This window comes from Ursus americanus, chromosome 37 (genome assembly GCF_024610735.1).
Source record: "Ursus americanus isolate L20-20 chromosome 37, mUrsAme1.1.p, whole genome shotgun sequence".
Lineage (NCBI taxonomy): Eukaryota > Metazoa > Chordata > Mammalia > Carnivora > Ursidae > Ursus > Ursus americanus.
Window position 1 is genome coordinate 10766532 of NC_142163.1, and position 23068 is coordinate 10789599.

The following is a 23068-nucleotide window of genomic DNA, read 5'->3' on the forward strand; positions in this document are numbered from 1 at the left end:
AGTCTTAGCTCTATAAAGAAATTATCTGTTCACTCCCCTTTGTGTAGTCTACTGTCATGCATTGGAAGGGGATTGAGGAACTCCTGGCTTCTGTCCCCTACTCACCATTTTTCCAGCCACTGTGCTAACAAGAAGAGCTCTGTAAATTTCTTAGAATGCACTAGGTGGCATTCTAAGATTTTTAACCTAGTCTAAACCTAGTCTAACCCATCTAGTCTAAACCATATTTGCATGAGAAGCTATTTACTTGTTTTCCAATTGGGAAACATTCAGGTGGTGTTTTCTATTTTCAGCCATGTCTACTTTATGTGGTGTTTTGGGGTTTTTGATTTGTTTTGTTTTTTATCCTTATCCTCTCCTTTTCATCCTTTCTTAATCATTTTATTTTGAGTGTGCTTCTTGGTAACAACATGGTACCTGTTTTTATATTTAACCATGTCAGTCAATTCCAGGATTTTCAAAACTTATCACCTGGTGGAAAAGATAATAAAACTTGCATTGTCAGGAACACTAAGTTACAATGTGATAACATTTGAGAGACAGTATAGTCAGGAGCAAAGAGAATCCTGAGTTAGGAAATATATGGCTTATTCTTAGAGAAAACTGATAGAAAAGGAGTCTTAGTGGGCTGTCTTAGTTCTGGAGCTGTGTTAATCCTTTACCATGCACTTGTTTGCCTTTTCAAAGCAATAAAAGGGGCACATGGTTGGCTGTTAGTTGAGTGTCCGACTCTTGATTTCGGCCCATGTCATGATCTCAGGGTTATGGGTTCGAGCCCCATGTGGGGCTCCACACTCAGTGCAGAGTCTGCTGGAAATTCTCTCCCTCTGCCCCTCCCCCTGCTCATGCTCTCTCTCTCTCTAAAATAAATTTAAAAATCTTTAAAAACAACAACAACAACAACAAAACAACAACAACAAATGTATTCCCTACTAGCTGAGACACCACAAACACAGGGTAAGATATCTGTGGGATTGTGTTCCCTCCAGCAGCTCTAGGGAAGAATCTTCTTGCCTCTTCCAGATTCTGCTGACTGTAAGCATATCTTGCCTGTACTCACCATCACACCAATCTCTGCTTCCATCTTCACATCTCCTTCTCTAGCATACCTCCATCTTATAAGGATAATTGTAATGGTATCAAGGGCTTTCCAACATAATCCAGAAAAATCTTCTCATCTCATGATCCTTAACTTTTTTTTTTAAAGATTTTATTTATTTATTTGACAGAGATAGAGACAGCCAGCGAGAGAGGGAACACAAGCAGGGGGAGTGGGAGAGGAAGAAGCAGGCTCCCAGCAGAGGAGCCTGATGTGGGGCTCGATCCCAGAACGCCGGGATCACGAGCCACCCAGGTGCCCCTCATGATCCTTAATTTAATCATGTAAACAAAGACCCTTTTTTCCACATAAGGTAACATTTACAGATTCCAGGATTGTGACCTAATATCATTGTACCCATCACAGGGGTCCTTAAGAAAACTCATTGATTTGTTAATATGCAAGCCTAAAAAATCTGTGTAGGCTTTGAGATAGTGTCCTTGGTTATTATATAATTTATCATCTGAACTAGGACATTTGAGAATGAAAGAAAGTTTTATGAACAATTATGCTAGTAAACATGTGTCTACCCATACTGTTTCAGGTAAGTTGGGATGTACGACCACCCTTTTTGTACACCTATCAGAATTGGTGTTGAAGGCAGGCAAAGCACATAGATATCTTTGGCACTATTATGTCTGACACTATGGGCAGTTGGGATGATTTGTATCACACCTAAAGACAAAGATTAAAAATTTGCACATGACATGATACTATATGCAGAAAACGCTTAGGACCCTACCAAAGAAAACCAAATGAAACAACTACTAGAAGTAATAAATGAATTCAGTATAGGATCGAGATACAAAATTAGTATACAGAGATCTGTTGCATTTCTGTACACTAATAACAAAGTACATGAAAGAGAAATAAGGAAAACAATCCCAGTTGTAAATGCACGCAAAAGACTAAAAAACCTAAGAAAAAATTTAAGAAGGTGAAAAACTTGTACTATGAAAATGCTAAAACATTGATGAAAGAAAGTGTAGGTACCACAAACAAATGCAAAGACATTCAATGCTCATACATTGGAAGGATTAATATTGGTAAAATGTCCATCCGCCCAGGTAAATCTACAGATTTAATCCAATCTGTCTCGAAATACCAATAAGCATTTTTCTCTGAGTTAATAGAGTTAATAATACCACAATTTGTGTGGAACCACAAAAGACTTGAATAGTCAAAGCAGTCTTAGAAAAGAACAAAGCTGGAGGCATCACAATTCCAGATTTTGAAATATAGTACAAAGTTGTAATAATCAAAACACTATAATACTGGCACAACAACAGACACATAGATCAATGGAAGAGAGTAAAGAGCCCAGAAATAAACACCTATACGGCCAATCAATCTTCAACAAAGGAGGCAAGAGTATGCACTGGAGGAAAGACAGTCTCTTCAACAAACAGTGTTGGGAAAACTGGACAGTCACATGCAAAAAAAAAAAAAAAAAAGGAAACTGGACACTTTCTAACACCGTACAGAAGAATGAACTCAACATGGATTAAAGACCTAGCTATGAGAAATGATACCATAAAACTCCTAAAAGAAAACACAGGCAGTGATTTCTTTGACAACCGCCTTTACAACATTTTTCTAGATACGTTCATCAGGCAAAGAAACAAAAGCAAAAATAAACAATTTGTACTTTGCCAAAATAAAAAGCTTCTGCAGAGTGAGGGAAACCATCAACAAAGAAAAATGCAACCTACAGAATGGGAGAAGGTATTTGCATTGAAGATCTCTGATAAGGAGTGAATATGCAAAATATATAAGGAACTTATATACACCAAATACAAAACGAAAATACAAAAAAAAAATCTGATTAAAAAGGGAGGACTCGAATAGACATTTTGTATGACCAACATACACATGAAAAGATGCTCAACATCACTAATCATCACAGAAATGAAAATCAAAGCACAAAGGATTATTCCTTCACATCAGTCTGAATGGCTAGTATCAAAAACTCAAGAAACAATACGTGTTGGCGAGGATGTGGAGAGAAGGAACCTTCATAAACTGTTGGTGGGAGAGCAAACTGGTGCAGCCACTCTCTAGAAGGTAGTATGGAGGTTCCTCAAAAAATTAAAAATAGAATAGTGTATAATCCATTAATTCCATTACTGGTATTTACCCAAAGAAAAGGAAAACAATAACTTGAAAAGATTTACACACCAGTATGCTTTATGAAGCACGATTTACAATATCCAAAGTATGGAAACAGCCCAAGTGTCTATAGATAGATGAATGGATAAAGAAGAAGTGGTATACATGTACAATAGACTATCATTCAGCCCTAAAAGTGAATGAGATCCTGCCATTTGCAATAACATGGATGGACCTAGAGGGTATAAGGCTAAGTGAAATAACTCAGAAAGGGAAAGATAAATACCAATGACTTCAGTTTTATGGGGGGATCTAAAAAGAAACAGCAGAAACCGACCTATAAATACAGAGAAGGCACTGATGATTGCCGGACGGGAGAGGGGATGGGGTAATGAGCAAAATGGGTGGAGGGGAGTGGGAGATACAAACTTTCAGTTACAGAATGAGTAAGTCACAGGGATGAAAGGTACACCATAGAGAATATAAACAATGGGATTTCAATAGTGTTGTATTGTTGAGAGATGGTATTACTCTTGTAGTGAGCATAGCATAACTTGTTGAATCACTACGTCGTACACCTGAAACTAATGTAACTCTGTGTGTCAACTACAATTTATAAACAAACAAATGAACAAGCCACGGCTCTTGAATACTAAAAAAAGAAAGAAGGGAATTACTAATTTTATTATTTGAGATGTGCCTTAATATTTTTAAATGGGTGATATTTTTTCTACGCCTTAGTATTTTGAGATGGGTAATGGTTTTCCTATTTATTTCTCTTTTTAGATCAAGTGGCTTTGGATACCAAGAATTATGTTTAGGTGAGAGTAACAGAGGAATTTAGTATGCACTTAAAAAGCCACTATTTGCTTTTAAGGACAAATGATGAAGTGGCTAAGAGTGATCAGGGAAAACAGTTTAATTTCACCTCTTTGTTACATGTAAGTAGGCTAAAATCTTATATTATTTGAATGGATGAGGAAGCATGCCCACATTTGACATATGTGCCCAGAGGAAAAATCCATGTGCACAGGCAGAATTCTGGGCAGTCCTCCCTTTCTGTTTCTTTTTGTTGTTTTCATTCCATCAGGACTCTTTGCCTACTAATGATACACTCAAATTCTTACTCTGTGTAATTGCTTTAGTAAGAATTTACCTGTAAAGAAACCCAGAAAAAGCTAGAGTTTTCAATTTGTTTCATTTTCTTTAGCCTTCTACTTGCACTTGAGTTAGCACTTCATATTTGCAAATTTTTATTTTTGGCTTTATTTATTTATTTCTATTTATTTTGTTTCTATTTTGGTTTTATTTATTTTATTTCTAACTAGTTTCTAATTGACAACTAAAACAAAGTTTAATGAATTACGACACTTTGGCACAGTTTCATCTTAAAATGGGACTCTGATAATTACATAATATTAGTTTTAAAGGACATAATATAAAATAGGTCATGCAAAGTGGTGGAGAAGGAAGCTCTAGGAGTCACTCCCTTCATTATAAGCAACCATCATGCTGGTAAAAGACAGTCAACTAACCTGAGACTCTAAAACCTGATTGCACCATCCCCAATTCCTCAGTCCTACTGTGATTATGGACATAGCAGCCTAAGTTCTTGGAGTAGTTCACAGGTGATCTATTGGGTAGTAGAACCTTGGTTTCTAAACATTTTGTGTTATGTGTTTCTGTGTCTGTTTTGCAGTGCTCTGTTGACTGGCTCAAATGTATGCCTTGGTTTTGGGTCTCCCCGCTGCAGTGACTTTCCCTGCTAGATTCTACCACGAGATCTAAAAATATATATATCCTTTTTTTCCCCCTACTTTTTGAGCCAGAGATTTAAGAAAATGTTTGTCAGGTCATCGGTAGACCACTGAGATAATGGATCAGAAACTTCAGGACCACACACAGCCAGGAGTATATACACTCTGGAAAAATAGTTTGGAAAAGTCACAAATGGGTGGCTAAAACCATCAAGAAACAAAATCAGGAATCTCTAGATAGTGCGTGAATAGATTTCCAAGTACTACAATTTAATATTCATAATGTTCAGTTTTCAATCAAAAACTACAACATACAAAGAAAGAGGAAAGCATGGCCCATATCCAGGAAGAAGTATTTGAGAAAGTCCAGACACAAAAATTACCAGTAAAAGTTGTTAAATTTACTGTCTTATCTATGCTTATTGAGCTTAAGGAAAATTTGTGCAAGGAACTAAAGGAATTCAGGAAAACAGTGTAAAAATAAACTGAAGAAATCAATAAGATATAGAGAGTGCAAGAGCAATAAAGCAAAAATTTTGCAGCTGGAAAGTACCATAACTGGAATGAAAAATTCACTAAATGAGTGAGTTTCAAGGCAGGGAGAAAAAAAAAATCGTTCTGGCAGATAGCTTCCTTCCTTAGCAACAGTTTATTTAAATATGAGTGGATTAAACTTTCCTAGTTAAAAAGGCACAAATAGGCCAATTGGATATTTTAAAAATGATTCCTCTGTGTGTGGCTAAGAAGTTAAATTGGAAGGACAGAGAAAGGGGTTCCATACAAATAGCAAAGAAGAGAACACCATAAGTGGCCATGCTAATATCAGACAAAATAATTTTAAGCCAAAAGGTGTTACAAGAGGGGGTATCTGGGTGGCTCAGTCAGTTAAGAGCCTGCCTTCGGCTCAGGTCATGAACCCAGGGTCCTGGGATTGAGCGTGGTATCTAGCTCGCAGTTCAGTGGGGAGTCGGCTTCTCTCTCTCCCTACCCCCTGTTCATTTCTTTCTCACTACCTCTGTCTCTCAAATAAATAAATAAAAGCTTAAAAAAAAAAAACAACACACACACACAAGAGAGAAATGAGGGCATGATATATTGATTCAATGGTCAACTCATCAAGAAGATGTAACAACTATAAATACAATGCACTATGAAAAGAGCCCCAAATACATGATGTAAAAATTGCTAAAATTAAAGGAAGAAATAGGCAGTTTTTAAATAGAGATATTATACTACTTTCAGAGAAATTCTAGATAGAAGATATGGTGGCTTGAATGCCACTATGAAATAACTTGATCCAAAAGACATAGAGAACATTTTACCCAATAATAACAGATCTCCCAAAATGCTCCAGGAGCTGTGGGTTGCATGCTGGGGCTGCCAGGGCCACAGGGTTGGGTGTGGTGTGTGAAGATGGCTGGGTGAGGCTGAACTCAGCATACTACATTGGTATGGAGCAGACATTAGGTGTACTCCAGCAGACCTATACAGAGCATGCACTGGCTGTGTCCTGATTGCTGGTCAGGGTGCACATGCAGCTTTAAAAAATGTGCTTACGGGTGTAGCATACTCCCAATACGTTAGGTAGCATGTGTGTGCAGTCCCATCTCCTGCACATGTCTTTCCTGTCCCTATGCTGAGGGGAGAGGACAATGGCACCTGCCAGCTTCCTTGTTTTCAGAGAAGTCCCCAACACGTTCTAAAATCAGTGGAACAGATCTGTCCCATTTGCCCATGACATTGTGTAAACTGCCATTTGTATGCTGTCTCTCCACGCAGGGTCTGTCTCCTTAAGGGCAGTGACCCTTCCCAGCTTGCCCTCCCAGCTCGCCCAGTGCTGACTCAGCTGACCTCCAAAGCTCCAGGCTCCAAGGCCCACTTGTTATATAAACTAATGGAATTTAGCTCCTCTGGTGTTTAAAGCCAACTATCATGGGATTAGTAGTCCTTGTGTGAGCATCCTGCTGTGAAAGGGCCCATTGCTCTGCCCTCTCCAATTACAGTTCCCTCTCTCCTGCAGGCAATATCTCTCCCTTCTTATGACCTCCCTAACCTTTTGGATGCAGCTTCTTCTCTGTATTTAGTGGTGGAGTTTGTTCTGCCTGTTTTCACATCACTCTCTGGTTGATGGACTTGGATGTGGATGATATCTAGTTGTAAACATGGGATGGACTGAGCTCAGGGTCATCCTACTCTGCCATCTTCCCAAGTTCCTCTATGAGTTTGATTTGACTAACTCAGTTTGCATACAATTGGTTGTCTTTCTGAGAGCATACCACCTCTATTTCTTGATTTACATTGTAGTTACCAGTTTTGTAAGGCCAAAATAAGGACGTTTAGCAACTGACATGAACACATTCTTGCTATAGTGCTTTTATTATTGTTATACTGAAGTCTCAGTGGTGACCAAATGGGTTTGGATGAGCCAATACCAATTTGGTCTCACGCAAGAGAAAAATATTTTTATTTATGCATAAAGGAAAAGGACTGTTTACCAGCGTAGCCAGTTCTGGAAAACTTTCCCCAGACCATGCAGCTTAGGATATAGCAAGACAGAACGGTAAGATAAACATAGCAAGACAGAACGGTAAGATACTTTTTTGCTTGTTCGAACAGCGGCTTTTCCTTGAGAAGCTCCTTTATCCCAGAGGATGCTCTGTGGGATTTTTTTCCCTTCAGTGGCCAAAAAATCCATAGCTTCATCCATACTTCTGGCTGTATCTGAAGAATGCCAAGGCTACAGAGAATCACATGCCTATACACATGTCTTCAAGGAAATGATGTAATTCTTCTTTGCAAAACTGACTACTAATTTACCAAGGAGAAGCTTGGCTACCAAAGATTTTCGTAATTTTCATAAATGTTTCACTAAAACAGTGTTTTTATTTTTTTTTTATATTTTATTTTTCTATTTTCTATTTTCTTTTCTTTTTTTTTTTTTTTAAGATTTTATTTATTTATTCGACAGAGATAGAGACAGCCAGCGACAGAGGGAACACAAGCAGGGGGAGTGGGAGAGGAAGAAGCAGGCTCATAGCGGAAGACCCTGATGTGGGGCTCAATCCCACAACGCCGGGATCACGCCCTGAGCCGAAGGCAGATGCTTAACCACTGTGCCACCCAGGCGCCCCCTATTTTCTATTTTCTATTTATTTATTTGAGAGAGAGAGTGCACAAGCATGGGACGGGGGAGGAACAGAGGGAGAGGGTGAAGCAGACTCCCCACTGAGCAGGGAGGCTGGTGTGGGACTGGATCCCAAGACCCTGAGATCATGGCCTGAGCCAAAGGCAGACACTTAACCAACTAAGCCACCCACATGTCTGTACAAGAGTGTTTGTAAATTCTCCAAGACCTAGGATTGCCCATACCAGAAAGGAATCATCAATGTATGACAAAAAATTAGATAAGATATATGTAATACATTGAATAGTCCTTCTTACTTCTCTTGTTCCTCTAATTTGCCTGCAGTTTTTCTGTTCTGCTCATATATAAAATGCTGTTGGGAGAAGAGTGGCAAGTAGAGGACATAGGACTCTCCTTCTGTAATTTGATATTAAACATATGTATAGTCACAAAATTGAGAAGAATTACACTTATACCATAAGAAGTACTGGTATGTTTAGAAATGGAATATAAATATTTAGGATCTATCTGTATATCAAATTATCCAGTGTTAGTGAAATAAGAGCCCAAATACTTAAGTCCTCAGCCAATTGGTTCAGTATCAAGTAGTTCCTCCTGGTACAGACAAGTGGTTGCTGCTTTCGTAACCCTTGGTCTTTTCCATTGGGTCTCCTCCTGGATTCCAAGGAAAATAGTGAAAAGCATTTTTACCATCAAGGGTCTACCTATAAATGGAAGGGAAAAAAAGTAATCTGCCTTTACACAAAATGTATGTGTGTTCATATATCTTTGACCTGCTGTTTATTTAATTATTTTGTCATTTATATATTAAAAGTCTTTTTATATTGGGACACGTGGGTGGCTAAGTGAGTTAAGCATCTAACTCTTTTCAATTCAGGTCATAATCTCAGAGTCTTGAGATGGAGTTGAACTTGGGCTCACGCTCAGTGTGGAATCTGCTTGTGGATGCTCTCTCTCCCTCTCCCACTCCTCCCCCCCCACCACAAAATAAATAAAATATTTTTAAAGTATTTTTTAAATATATAAAATACATGATTTACTCCTTTATTGGTGGCATGAACTGCAATATTTTATCCCAATTTCTTGTTTCACTTGAACAGTATTTATGGTGTTTGTTTTCTTAAGCAGAGTTTTTATTTGTGTTTTGTTGGGTTTTTTCCTTTCTGGCCTCTGGAGTACGTGTCATGCTAAAAGACCTTCACACTTCATTTCTGTAGGTCACTATATTCTCTTTTCTAGTAATTTTGTGAATTTATTTTCTTACATTGACATATTATCCACCAGAATTGGTTTTGTATAATATTTAACATATAGACTACACCCATAAGATTTTTTCAAGTAGAGACCTAATTGCCTCAATATAATTTATTGTGTAACTTTTGCTTACCAATTTTATATGCTCACTCTATAATATGCTAACTTCCTTGTGTATTTGCTTGTATTTCTTTTTCTTTTTAAAAATTTTTTTTATTATATTATGTTAGTCACCATAGAGTACATCCCTGGTTTTTGATGTAAAGTTCGATGATTCATTAGTTGTGTATAACACCCAGTGCACCATGCAATACGTGCCCTCCTTACTACCCATCACCAGCCTATCCCATTCCCCCACCCCCCTCCCCTCTGAAGCCCTCAGGTTGTTTCCCAGAGTCCATAGTCTCTCATGCTTCATTTCCCCTTCTGATTACCCCCCCTTTCTTTATCCTTTACTTCCCCTACTGATCTTCCTAGTTCTTATGTTCCATAGATGAGAGAAACCATATAATTGTCTCTCTCTGCTTGACTTATTTCACTTAGCATTATCTCCTCCAGTGCCGTCCACATTGCAGCAAATGTTGAGAAATTGTTCTTTTTGATAGCTGAGTAATATTCCATTGTATATATGGACCACAACTTCTTATTCCAGTCATCTGTTGAAGGGCATCTCGGTTCCTTCCACAATTTGACTATTGTGGACAATTCTGCTATGAACATTGGGGTGCATATGGCCCTTCTCTGCACTATGTCTGTATCTTTGGGGTAAACACCCAGTAGTGTAATGGCTGGATCATAGGGTAGCTCAATTTTTAACTTTTTAAGGGACCTCCACACTGTTTTCCAGAGTGGCTGTACCAACTTGCACTCCCACCAACAATGTAGGAGGGATCTCCTTTCTCCACATCCTCTCCAGCAATTGTTGTTTCCTGCCTTGTCCATTTTTGCCATTCTAACTGGTGTAAGGTGGTATCTTAGTGTGGTTTTGATTTGAATGTCCCTGATGGCTAATGATTTTGAACATTTTTTCATGTGTCTGTTAGCCATTTGTATGTCATCGTTGGAAAAGTGTCTGTTCATATCTTCTGCCCATTTTATGATTTATTTGTTTCTCGCGTATTGAGTTTGAGAAGTTCTTTGTAGATCTTGGATACCAGTCTGTTACCTGTAGCATCATTTGCAAATATATTCTCCCATTCGGTGGGCTGCCTCTTAGTTTTTTTGACTGTTTCCTTGGCTGTGAAGAAGCTTTTTATCTTGATGAAGTCCCACAAGTTCATTTTACCTTTTGTTTCTCTTGCCTTTGGGGATGTGTCATGAAAAAGGTTACTTTGGCCGATGTCGTAGAGGTTGCTGCCTATGTTCTCCTCTAGGATTTTGATGGATTCCTGTCTCACATCAAGGTCATTCATTCACTTGGAGTTTATCTTTGTGTATGGTGTGAGAGAGTGGTCAAGTTTCATTCTTTTGCATGTAGCTGTCCAATTTTCCCAGCACCATTTATTGAAGAGACTATCTTTTTTCCACCAGATGTTTTTTCCTGCTTTATCAAAGATTAGTTGCCCAAAGAGCCAAGGGTCCATTTCTGGGCTCTCTATTCTGTTCCATTGGTCTATGTGTCTGTTTTTGTGCCAGTACCATGCTGTCTTTGTGATCACAGCTTTGTAGTACAGCTCGAAATCTGGCATTGTGATGCTCCCAGCTTTGTTTTTCCTTTTCAACAGTTCCTTGGCGATTCAGGAACTTTTCTGGTTCCATACAAATTTAAGGACTATTTGTTCCAGTTCTTTGAAAAATGTCATCGGTATTTTGATTGGGATAGCATTGAAAGTGTAGATTGGTCTGGGTAGCATGGACATTTTAACTATGTTAATTCTTCCAATCCATGAGCATGGAATATTTTTCCATCTTTTTGTGTCTTCCTCAATGTCTTTCAAGAGTGATTTGTAGTTTCTAGAATATAGATCCTTTACGACTCTGGTTAAGTTAATTCCAAGGTAACGTATGGTTTTTGGTGCTATTGTAAATGGGATCGATTCCCTAATTTCTCTTTCTTCAGTCTCATTATTCATGTATAGAAATGTAACTGATTTCTGAGCATTGATTTTGTATCCCGCCACATTACTGAGTTGCTCTATAACTTCTAATAGTTTGGACGTCGATTCTTTTGGGTTTTCCATATACAGTATCATGTCATCTGCGAAGAGAGACATTTTGACTTCTTCTTTGCTGATTTGGATACCTTTTATCCCTTTTTGTTGTCTGATAGCTGTTGCAAGGACTTCTAGTTCTATGTTGAATAATATTGGCGAGAGTGGGCATTCTTGTCGTGTTCCTGATCTTAAGGGAAAGGCTTCCAGCTTTTCCCCATTGAGAATGATATTTGCTGTAGGCTTTTCAGAGATGGTTTTTATGAGATTGAGGAATATACCCTCTTTCCCTACACTCTGAAGGGTTTTAATCAGGAAAGGATGCTGTATTTTGTCAAATGCTTTTTCTGCATCTATTGAGAGAATCATATGATTTTTCACTTTTTCCTTCTGGATAAAATCTAAGACACTGATTGATTTGCGAATGTTGAACCACCCTTGCATCCCAGGTATGAATCCCACTTGGTCATGACGGATAATCCTTTTAATGTCCTGTTGGATTCTATTAGCCAGGATCTTGTTGAGGATTTTGGCGTCCATATTCATTAGGGAAATCGGTCTGTAATTCTCCTTTTTGATGGGGTCTTTGCCTGGTTTGGGGATCAAGGTAATATTGGCCTCATAGAATGAGTTTGGTAGCTTTCCTTCTGTTTCTATTTTCTGAAATAGCTTTAGGAGAATAGGAATTATTTCTTCTTTGAATGTTTGGTAGAATTCCCCAGGAAAACCGTCCGGGCCTGGAGTTTTGTTATTTGGAAGGTTGTTTATCACTGACTCAATCTCTTCATAATTAATTGGCCTGTTTAAAAAATCAATTTCTTCCTGTTTCAGTCTTGGTAGTTTATAGGTTTCCAGGAAGGCCTCCATCTCTTCCAGATTGCTTAGTTTATTGGCATATAGCTGTTGATAAAAGTTTCTAATAATCCTTCCAATTTCATTGGTGTTGGTTGTGACCTCTCCCTTTCATTCATAATTTGTTTAATTTGGTTCCTTTCTCTATTCTTTTGGATAAGTCTTGCCAGTGGTCTGTCAATTTTATTAATTCTCTCAAAGAACCAGCTTCTAGTTCTGTTGATCTGCTCTACCCTACTCCTGGTTTCCAATTCATTGATTTCTGCTCTAATCTTGGTCAACTGCTTCCTCGTGCGTGGATTAGGCCTGTCCCTCTGTTGCTGTTCCAGCTTCTTGAGGTGAGAATATAAAAACTGCGTTTTAGATTTTTCTATTCTTTTGAGTGAGGCTTGGATAACTATGTATTTTTCCCTTAGGACTGCCTTTGCAGTATCCCATAGGTTTTGGACCGTTGTATTTTCATTCTTGTTGGTCTCCATAAATTGTTTAAGTTGATTTTTTATTTCCTGGTTTATCGAGTCATTCCTGAGCAGGATGCTTCTTAGTCTCTAAGTGTTTGAGTTTCTTCCAAATTTTTCCTTGTGGTTGAGTTCCAATTTCAGAGCGTTGTGGTCTGAGAATATGCAGGGAATAATTTCAGTCTTTTGGTATCGGTTGAGACCTGTTTTGTGACCCAGAACATGGTCTATTCTTGAGAATGTTCCATGGGCATTAGAATAGAATGAGTATTCTTTGGTTCTGGGGCGTAGTGTTCTATATATATCTATGAGGTTCAACTTGTCAAGTATGGCATTCAAAGTGCTTGTTTCTTTGTTGATTTCTTGCTTATGTGATCTGTCTATTTCTGATAGTGGAGTGTTGAGTTCCCCTACTATTAATGTATTTTTATCTATATGTCTCTTTATTCTGGTTAAGAGTTGGCTTGTGTATCTTGCTGCTCCCCTGTTGGGGGCATATATATTTATAATTGTCATATCCACTTGTTGGATACGTCCTTTAAGAATAATATAGTGTCCTTCTGTGTCTCTAACTATAGTCTTTAGTTTAAAATCCAATCTGTCTGATATGAGAATTGCTACCCCAGCTTTCTTTTGAGGTCCATTTGCGTGAAAGATGGTATTGCATCCCTTTACTTTCAGTCTGAATGTATCTTTAGGTTCAAAATGAGTCTCTTGTAGACAGCAAATGGATGGGTCATATCTTTTTATCCAATCTGCAACCCTGTGGCACTTTATGGGAGCATTTAGGCCATTCACATTGGGAGTGATTATTGAGAGATATGATTTTAATGATGCCATGTTGCCAGTAAAGTCTTTGTTTCTACCGATTGTGACTTTCTGTTCTGTATCACCCTTGGGGACTTTTTACTTTATAGAACCCCCCTTAATATCTCCTGTAGGGCTCGTTTCGTGGTTACGAAATTGGTCAATGACTGGCGAATCTAGAAGGTCTTTATTTCTCCATTCATTCTGAATGACAGCCTTGCTGGATAGAGGATTCATGTTTTTGGCTGCATGTTTTTCTCTGAAAGAGCTTTGAAAATGCCCCCCCTCCCCCAGCCATTTCTCTCATTCCAGGTCTGTGTGGACAGGTCTGACGTAATTCTGATACCTTTGCCTTGGTACGTGAGAAATTTCTTTGCCCTGGCCGCTTTCAATACTGTATCCTTGGATCTAATATTTGCGAATTGCACTATGACGTGACGTGGCGTAGGTTTGTCACGGTTGAGCTTGGGAGGGGTCCTTTCTGCCTCTTGGACACGAATGTTTGTTTCCCTTGCTAGATTAGGGGAGTTTTCAGCTACAATTTGTTCAAATATCTCTTCTAGAGCTCTGTTTTTCTCCACCCTCTCGGGGATGTGGATGATTCTGACATTGGAATGTTTCATTGAGTCAGTAATCTCCCGTAACCTACAGTCTTGAGAATGGATTTTTTTGAACCCAGATTTTATTTTAGCTTTCTCTTCCACTAACCCATCCTCCAATTTGCCAATATGTTCTTCTGCTCATTCACCCTGGCCATGATAGCCTCTAGTTTTGACTGCATTTGGCTCATAGAATTTTTAATTTCTGCCAGATTTGCTCTCATTTCCGCCCTTAGAGATTCTATATTCTCATTAACATTTTCGTTAATACTTTTTCCAAGTCTACACATCATCTTGACCATTGTTACTCTGAATTCCATTTCTGATAATTCCATTTCTGTATCCATTAGTTCTGTGGCAGAGGCCACAGACTCATTGTCTTTTCTTTGTTGGGGGGGATTTCTCCTTGTCATCATTCTGATGAGGAGAGTTTCAGGAGCTGTCCAGAGCCCAAATTCTTGACTGGGACCCAGGCAGTGCACACTGTTTTATAGGGATCTTAGGGATATGGGCTTCTTGATTTTTCAGCCTGCCTTCTGGGGTACGGGCCTGCCGCACCGATACTCAGGCAACCCTGTTTGGGTAGATTCTCCGTGTCCCCTGCGAGAGGGGATGGGAAGGGCATGCTGTGAGCCGGTATTTCAAACAAAGAGGCCTTTGTTCTCTGGTGGCGTTCCCTGGCAGTTTGCTGTGCCTCTTCTGAGAGTCAGGGCAGCAGTGGCCGAATCTCAGTGTCTGTCTCAGAACAGAGGGATCGCGGACCGTTCTCCACTGATGATGTGGCCACTTTAACTCTGTTTCTGTTGGTGCTGCTCAACCTTGCAGCTTCCTGGGATGTGCACCCCACACCCTGCTTCCCAGGCCTCACTTCTAGGGCCGTCGCGTCTCTGTCCTTTGTGTTTCTAACGCCACCAGCCACCAGCCACCCCCATGTGTTCCGGAGCTCCCAGTCTCAGTCTGGTTCCAGTGAGTGCACTGGAGCTCCGGAGCTCTGTTTCAGTCTGTTCGCATATGTTCTGGCTCACGGTCTCAGTCTGCTCTCTCAGGAGTGCTGGTCTGTGATTCCTCCCAGTCCCCCGTGCAGGTGGCTACTGCTTCCCGGTGTCCAAACGCTGCGGCTCCCTCCCCCTTCCATTTATCTTCTGATATCCGTTCACGGCTTCACGGCTCCCCGCTTCGTACCTCAATACTCAATGCTGGAGATGTTCATTTGTAGAGATCCAGGTGTATTTTCCTGCATCTCATGCTGATTCTGTGGATGTTCAGGATGGTCTGGTACCTATCCAACCCGACTCAGGAGACCGGCTAAAAAAGGGGTCCCCTACTCCTCCGCCATCTTAACTCTTTGCTTGTATATCTATACTCTCTGTTCTGCTTCATCAATTTATTCATCATTCATATGCTGGAACCTCATGTTTTAAAAATCACACTTTTGGGTGAGCTGTTATCTGAAAGGGAAATCCAGCTCATTTTCTTTTCTTCTGAGAGATTTTATTTATTCTGAGAGAGAGAGAGAGAGAGTGAGAGAGAGAGAGCACCAGTTAGTGGGCAGGTGAGAAGAAGAGGGAGAGAGAAAAAATCTGAAGAAGACTCCATGCTGAGTCAGGAGCACCAAGAAGGTCTCCATTTCATGACCCCGATACCATGACCTGAGTGGAAATCAATACTTGGATATTCAACCAACTGAGCCACCCAGGTGCCCCCCTGCTCATTATTCTTTTGTGAATGGGTTACTTACATCTTCTATTCTACCAGGTCCTTGCTGGTGTACACTAAGAGGATTCTTTTTTTTTTTTTTTAAGATTTATTTATTTTAGAGAGAGAGAGATCACACAGGCATGCATGCATGTGGGGGCAGGGGCAGAGGTAGAGAAAGAGGAACAGAAGAGTGTGGAGCCTGATGTGGGGCTCAGTCCTATCACCCTGAGATCATGACTTGAGCCAAAATTAAGAGTGAGATGCTCATCTAACTGAGCCAACCAAGTTCCCATAAGAAGATTGACTGATTTTTATTTATTAATTTTATATATAATCAGCATGCTATGCTACATTCTTTGATTATTTACAATAGTTGTTTTTCCACATTATTTTCATGGGTTAGGAATTAAACTATTTGTAAATAATGATCTTTATTTTTCACTTTCTTAGGGATACCATATCAAATTACCACAAATTTGCTTTAAACAACAAATGTATTCTCTTACCTCTGTGGAGATTAGAAGTCACAAATCAAGGTGTGAGTAGAGACATAATCCCTCTGATGGGCGCTTGTAATTCTTAGTCTTCTCTCAGTTAGAGTTACATCTTTCAAAGCTGTTTCTGTCTCTTCACAAGGTCTTCTCCCTGTGTGTCCCCTCCTCTTTCTTAAAGATAGCAAATATTGAATTTAGGGCCCACTTTAATTCATACTGACTTCTTATTAATTTAGTAATTACATCTGCTAAGACTCTATTTGCAGATAAGGCCACATCTTGTGGTTGTAGGTACATGAATTCAACCCACTGCATTTTATATTATCTTTATGCGGTCTAATTTATTTTTATTACCTAATTGCATTGCCTAGTTTGTCCAGAACAGGGAAAAAGTAAGTAAAGTAGTAAGAGTTTGCTTTTCATCTTCCAGGAGTGCTTTTAGAGGTTTCCTTTCAATCAAAGTACTAAAATGTCTTCTTTTACGTGTCAAGGAAATACCCATATATTCCCATATTAGTATGTATTTTTGTCAAGAACTGTGTTTGGTATTATCAGATACTGGTTTAGCATATATGGAGATGATTATATGATTTCTCCTTTTTGCAGAATTTTAAAATTATATTAATAGATCCGTTGATATTAAACTTGCATTAATTTTGTGCCTTTCTCCCATCATATTCATACCTCCTTCTTGGTCATGTTTATTGTTATTATGTTTCTGGATATTTGTATAGATATTTTTGCAATTGTATTTATAAGTCTAATTTATAATTATCTTGCGCTCTTTTTTTTTCCTGGTAGCAATGCCATTTTGCTAGTTTCTTTTCTTATGTTATCAACAGCTTAAATAGCAACAAGAATTGCAGTTGGTAGAATTTGCCTCTGAATCATCTGGATCTAGTGCTTTTGATGATTTTCTCTTTTTTGTTTCTCTGATAATTGGACTGTTTAAATTTTCTATGTTTTCCACAATGAATTCTTATCTAGTTTTTGATCTCATTGACTTTCTCAAATTTATTTGCATATAATAGAAAAAGAGATCTCATAATTCTTCAAACTTCTCTGTATGAATATTCCTACTTATCATTTCTAATTAGGGATATTTGCCTCTCTGTCTTTCCCTTTTTCTTTATATCCTTAGGTAAGGTTTATTTTATTGGGATGTTCAAAGTACATGCTTAACATGTACTTAAATTAGTTTTGTTATTAATTCTTAATTCCTTATTATTGTACTTATTTAAATCCAAGAGTGTTCTTCTGAGAACAGCATACAAATAATATGTATATATATGTTCTTTATTATTGTTTTCTTCATATGCTACAATTATGCTTTCTGTTTCCCTTTTATCCAAAACGGTGCTTAGCAAACAAATAGCCGATTCTATAAGGTGAGGTATTTTTGTATGTAAGTTTTTAGAATTGTTCTCAGAAAACATTGTTTGTACTTTTTACTTTTTAGAATATGTTGTTGTTTCTTTCATGCACTGATACATAATGTTGCTAAATTTTTCTGTGCATATGAAAAGAATTTCTCTGTGTACATGCATCCTCTCTCTTTATAATGCACATTTTATATTTCAGTATTTTATATTATTATAAAAATATCTCATTTGGCTTGTGGAATTAAAATCCCCTACATCTCATGTTTCTGGATACTTTTTTATGTTTTATATTTTATCATTTTGCTTGTTTGTTTTTGGAATGTCTATATTATATTTTCTTGGTGCATAAATATTTATAACTGCTATTTAGTTGTGCAGATTGTGCCCTTTATGATTATAATATGTTCTTTATATCAATTAATGATCTTTTGTCCTAAACGTAACCTTTTATGATATATAGATTTTAATACTTCTTTCTTTTTGCTTATATTTTTCTGGTCCTTACATTTCCTTTATTTATAACATTTCTAAGACAGCCTTTCTTCAATATGTAGAGCATATATTTTGGTTTTGCTACTGTTATAAAATTGTTTTTCTAATATAAGTTAATAATTTATCTTTAAAAATATTCCAAATATATTATGTCTCATTTCTCATTATATATTATGCTATGCTTTCTGTTTTTAATGCTTTTGGGGTCGGGAAGAGCAAACCACTTATTGAGGACATTCAGAGAAAGGTCAAAGGATAGGGATAGGGGGACAATGAGATCTGATGTCTTCAGCCCCAAGAATCTCAGCTTCACAGTCCTTGGGGAAAAAAGTGCTTTTAATGCTTTTTAAGCAGTACTCTTCATTTCTAATCTATCTGTCTGGCCAATCTCTGCCTCTATTTCAGTCTTTCATCATCCTAGCTATTACATTTAGATATTATCAACAGTGGGTCATCAATCTTTTACTCCCCCCCCCAAAATGATTTCATTCATACCTTTGGCTTTAACTACTATAATTCCCCCAATCATTTGTCTTCATCAGAAGTCTCTTCTGAACTTTAGATGCACATAAGCCACTGACTACTGGAACTCTCCACTTGAATATTACAAACTCATCAAGTTCAACAAATAAAATTTAATTTATAATATCCACTACCTCCTTCCCATGAAAACAGATACATGAACCAACAAACAAATGTTTTCATAGTGAATGGAATTTTCATCCATTCATGTTCATCTCTGTTGCACAGCCAAGAAAATTGAAAGTGACTATGAACACCTCCTAGTCCTGTGATCTATCCATTACTATGACTCTCAATTTTACCTCCTTGATGTCTCCATTGCCACAACCTAACTCAAACTACCATCATCTTGCACCTGAAATTTTATGTCTCCTTGACATTGACCTCCATTCATATTTTCCAATTATTTTCTCTAGTTCTGAAAAAAAAAATGCTGTTGGAATCTTCATAAGGATTGTATTAAATCTACAAATGGCTTTGGGTATTGTGGACATTGTAACAATATTAATTCTTTGAATCCATTAACATGAGATATCTTTCCAGTTTTTTATATCTTTGATTTCTTTCATTAACATCTTATAGCTTTTAATGTAGAGATCTTTCATCTCTTTGGTTAAATTTGTTCATAAATATCTTATTATCTTTGATATTATTATAAATGGAATTTCCAAAATTCCTTTTTCAGGTAATTTGTTCTTTTTTTAGAGAGGGAAGGATAGAGAGAGAGGAAGAGAGAGAATTTTTTTTTAAGATTTTTTAAAATTTATTTCTTTGACAGAGAGAGAGCATGCAAAAGCAGGGGGAGTGGAAGGCAGAGGGAGAAATGGACTCCCCACAAAACAGGCAGCCCAACACGAGGCTAGATCCCTGGACCCAAGATCAGGATCTGAGTGGAAGGCAGACCCCTAATTGACTGAGCCACAGAGGCAAGCTGGAAAGAGAGAATATTAAGCAGGCTCCACACCCTGCACAGAGCCTGACATGGGCTTGATCTCATGACCCTGAGATCATGACCTGAGCTGAAATCAAGATTAGTCACTTAATCAACTGAGCCACTAGAAGCCCCTCAGATAATTTGTTCTTAGTATATAAAAACACTGGCAAGTTGATATAATATCCTGCAACTTTGCTGAATGTCTTTATTAGATCTAACCATATTTTGGAGGAGTCTTGAGATTTTCTATATATAAATCATTTCATATGCAAATATTTACAATTGTACTTCTTCCTTTCCTTTTACTTCCTTTTCTTGCCTAATTACTCTGCTTACGACTTTCAGTACTATGTTAAATAGGAGTATGAGAACGGGATCTTTGTCTTCTTCCTGATCTTAGACAAAAAGCTTTCAACATTTCACCATTGTGATTTCAGTTGTCGGCTTATCATATTTGGCCTTTATTGTTGAGGTACATTTCTTCTATATTTATTGGGAGTTTTATCATGAATGAGTGTTGAATTCTGTCAAATGCTTTTTCTTTCTACTGAGCTGATAATGTGATATTTTTGTTTCATTCTAGTTATGTGATGTATCACATTTACGGTTCCATATGTTGAATCATTTTTGCTTCACAGGGCTGAATCCCACTTTCTCATGGTAAGTGAAATGCTTGATGTACTGCTGAATTCAGTTTGCTAGTACTCTGTTGAGAATTTTTTCATCTGTATTCATTAGAAATATTGGCCTGTAATTTTGTTTTCCTGTGGTATCTTTGTCTGGTTTTAGTATATATGTAACACTGGCCTTATAAAATGAATTTGGAAGTATTTTCTCTTCTGAAATATCTTGGAAAGTTTGAGACTTGTCATTAATTCTTCTTTAAATACGTTGTAAAGTGTTCAGTGAAGCCATCTAGTCCAAAGTTTTCTGCATTAGAAGGTTTTTGATTACTGTTTTAATCTCTTTACTTAATATTGGTCTGTTCAGATTTTCTATTTCTTATTAATTCAACTTGGTAGGTTGTATGTTTTCAGGAATTTATCCATTTCTTCTAGGTCTTCTATCCTTTGAACTGTGAATTGTCAAGGAAAACATCATTGTTCTATTTTTTATTATTATTTAAATAATGAATTAATGCCAATGCCTACAGACAATTTTTTAAATTATTCAAGTCTTATTAAAAAATAAACAGTGGAACATATCTTCCTCCTAGCACAAGTTCACTTCCTAGAGACAATCATTCTTAAATATTCTTGTGTATTCTTTTGTATTGTAACTGTAAAGTCTCAGCTACTATAACCAAAAGACCCAACAATACAGAAGTTTTTTCTCTATCCCATGTGCGATATAGCCTGAATGTTTGTGTCCTTTCAAAATCCATATGTTGAAATCTAACCCCACTGTGATGGTATTAGGTGGTAGGGCCTTTGGGAGGTGATTTGGCCATGAGAGCAGAGACCTTGTGAATGGGACTGTTGTCCTTATAAACACAGCCCAAGAAATGTCCCTTGCCTTTTCTACCATGTGATATTACAGCAAAAAGAACTGTTTAGAAAATGGACTCTCACAAGATCCTGAACCCGCCAGAGCCATGATTTTGGACTTGCCACCTCCAGAACTGTGAGAAATGGATGTTTGCTGTTTATAAGCCACCCAGTCTCTGGTATTTTGTGATAGAAGCCTGCATGGACTAAGACACCCATAGCAATTCCAATGATAATAGCTGAGGTTGGCAAGGTAGCTGTGTTCAACATGGCCATTGAAGATCCCACACTCCTTTCTCTTGTTGCTCTGCTGTCCTATAGGGAATTGGCATCACCAGCATGGGCCAGGCTGGGGCACCATTGCAGCTGGATTCCAACTAAGGCAAGGGGAAAAATAACAAGGAAGAATACTCAGACCCGTGTCTTAAGGCCTAGACTCAACAGTGGCATTCATCATCTGCTTACCTTCCATTAGTGAGGACCTCTCTGGTCTGTCCTAACTGCAAGGTATGCTGGGCAACATGCTCAGCAGAAAGTCTATAACTGGGGGAGAAAGGGAGAAGAGATTTGATGGACAGCTTGCGGTCTCTGCCATAACTTCTAGTTTTCAGTTTGTACATCTAAGTCTGTAATTACTCTCTTACTACAAAGGAACAGACTTTATAATGGTTTGTCCATTTTACTGTTAGCACTCAATATTTCCTAGAAGGTATATTTTTCTTTTTTCTTTTTAATATATTTATTTATTTAACAGGGTAAGGGAGAAGGGGCAGAGAAACAGAATCTTTCAATTCGACTTCCTGCTGGGTGAGGAGCCTGATGTGAGCCTCTATCACATGACCCTGAGATTATGACCTGAGCCAAAATGGAATCTGATGCCCAACCAACTGAGTCACCCAGGCACACTGGTATATTTTCCTTTTCAGTGACTGCATTATACTGCTTTATATGAATGTACCATAAGGTACTTTCCCAATCCTATATTGGTGAACAGGTAGATTGTTTCCAATTATTTGGTACTATAAACAATTCTATAATGCTTGTCTATAACTCACATGAAAATGTATTTATAAAATTAGTTCCTTTAGAACAATGGTACTAAAAGAGTAGTCTGCAGACTGATGCTGGCTTCTGAACTAGTTACTAGTTCTTGATGACAGAAATTGAGAATTTTGTATCAATTTAAAATGAATGACATACATGTTTAGAGATTAATACACATTGGAAATGTTAAAACAACATGTTCTTTTGCCACAAATGGTTTGAAGACTACTGGTCTAGGAGTGGAATTACTGAGTCAATGGGCTTATGAATCTTAAATGTTTATAGATACTACCTAATTCTGCAAAGCATTTGCTCAGATGTGCACTTCCACCAAAAGTCTTGACAAAAAGAGTTGTAGAATTACAGACTGAAAGAAAAGTTGATGGTTGACATTTCTCAAAATAAAAAGCTGTGCTCAGTGCCCATGTTGAGCTTCCATCCTGAGAAATGAGTAGAAGTGATTATTTTGGAGAGGATTTTGCCCACCAATGAAACATGCTATAAACACAGGTGTGATGTAAAAGTGTAGAGCCCTCCTGGCAGTGTGGGGTTGGCTAGAGGAGGGGCTGTGAGGAAAGCGTATTTAGGATGTGTTCTCCTTTTATAATACAAACTGCAGTGTGCAAAATTTCATACAATGTTATTGACTAATGGTAATCCATGGTATAAATAGTGAGGAATCCTGTGGGAGAGCATTGGTTGAGGATCACAGAGATAACTTTACTCAGCTTGATGTGACTATTCAACTGAGTAATGACAGGAACAGGAAGTATTACATGGTGGCA

At 37.9% G+C, this 23068-nt stretch overlaps 1 protein-coding gene across 1 annotated transcript in view; it reads left to right on the forward strand.

The window, feature by feature from the left end:
- The window catches only part of LOC123788661 (eukaryotic translation initiation factor 1A, X-chromosomal), a 93874-nt gene extending 71163 nt beyond the window's left edge, over positions 1–22711 (forward strand). Inside the window, exons 7-8 of the mRNA XM_087859332.1 lie at positions 20336–20412; positions 21994–22711. Coding sequence (XP_087715458.1) covers positions 20336–20412; positions 21994–22093 — 177 coding nt within the window. The 3' untranslated portion in view covers positions 22094–22711. The remainder of the gene's footprint in view (positions 1–20335; positions 20413–21993) is intronic.
- Positions 22712–23068: the final 357 nt, after the last annotated feature.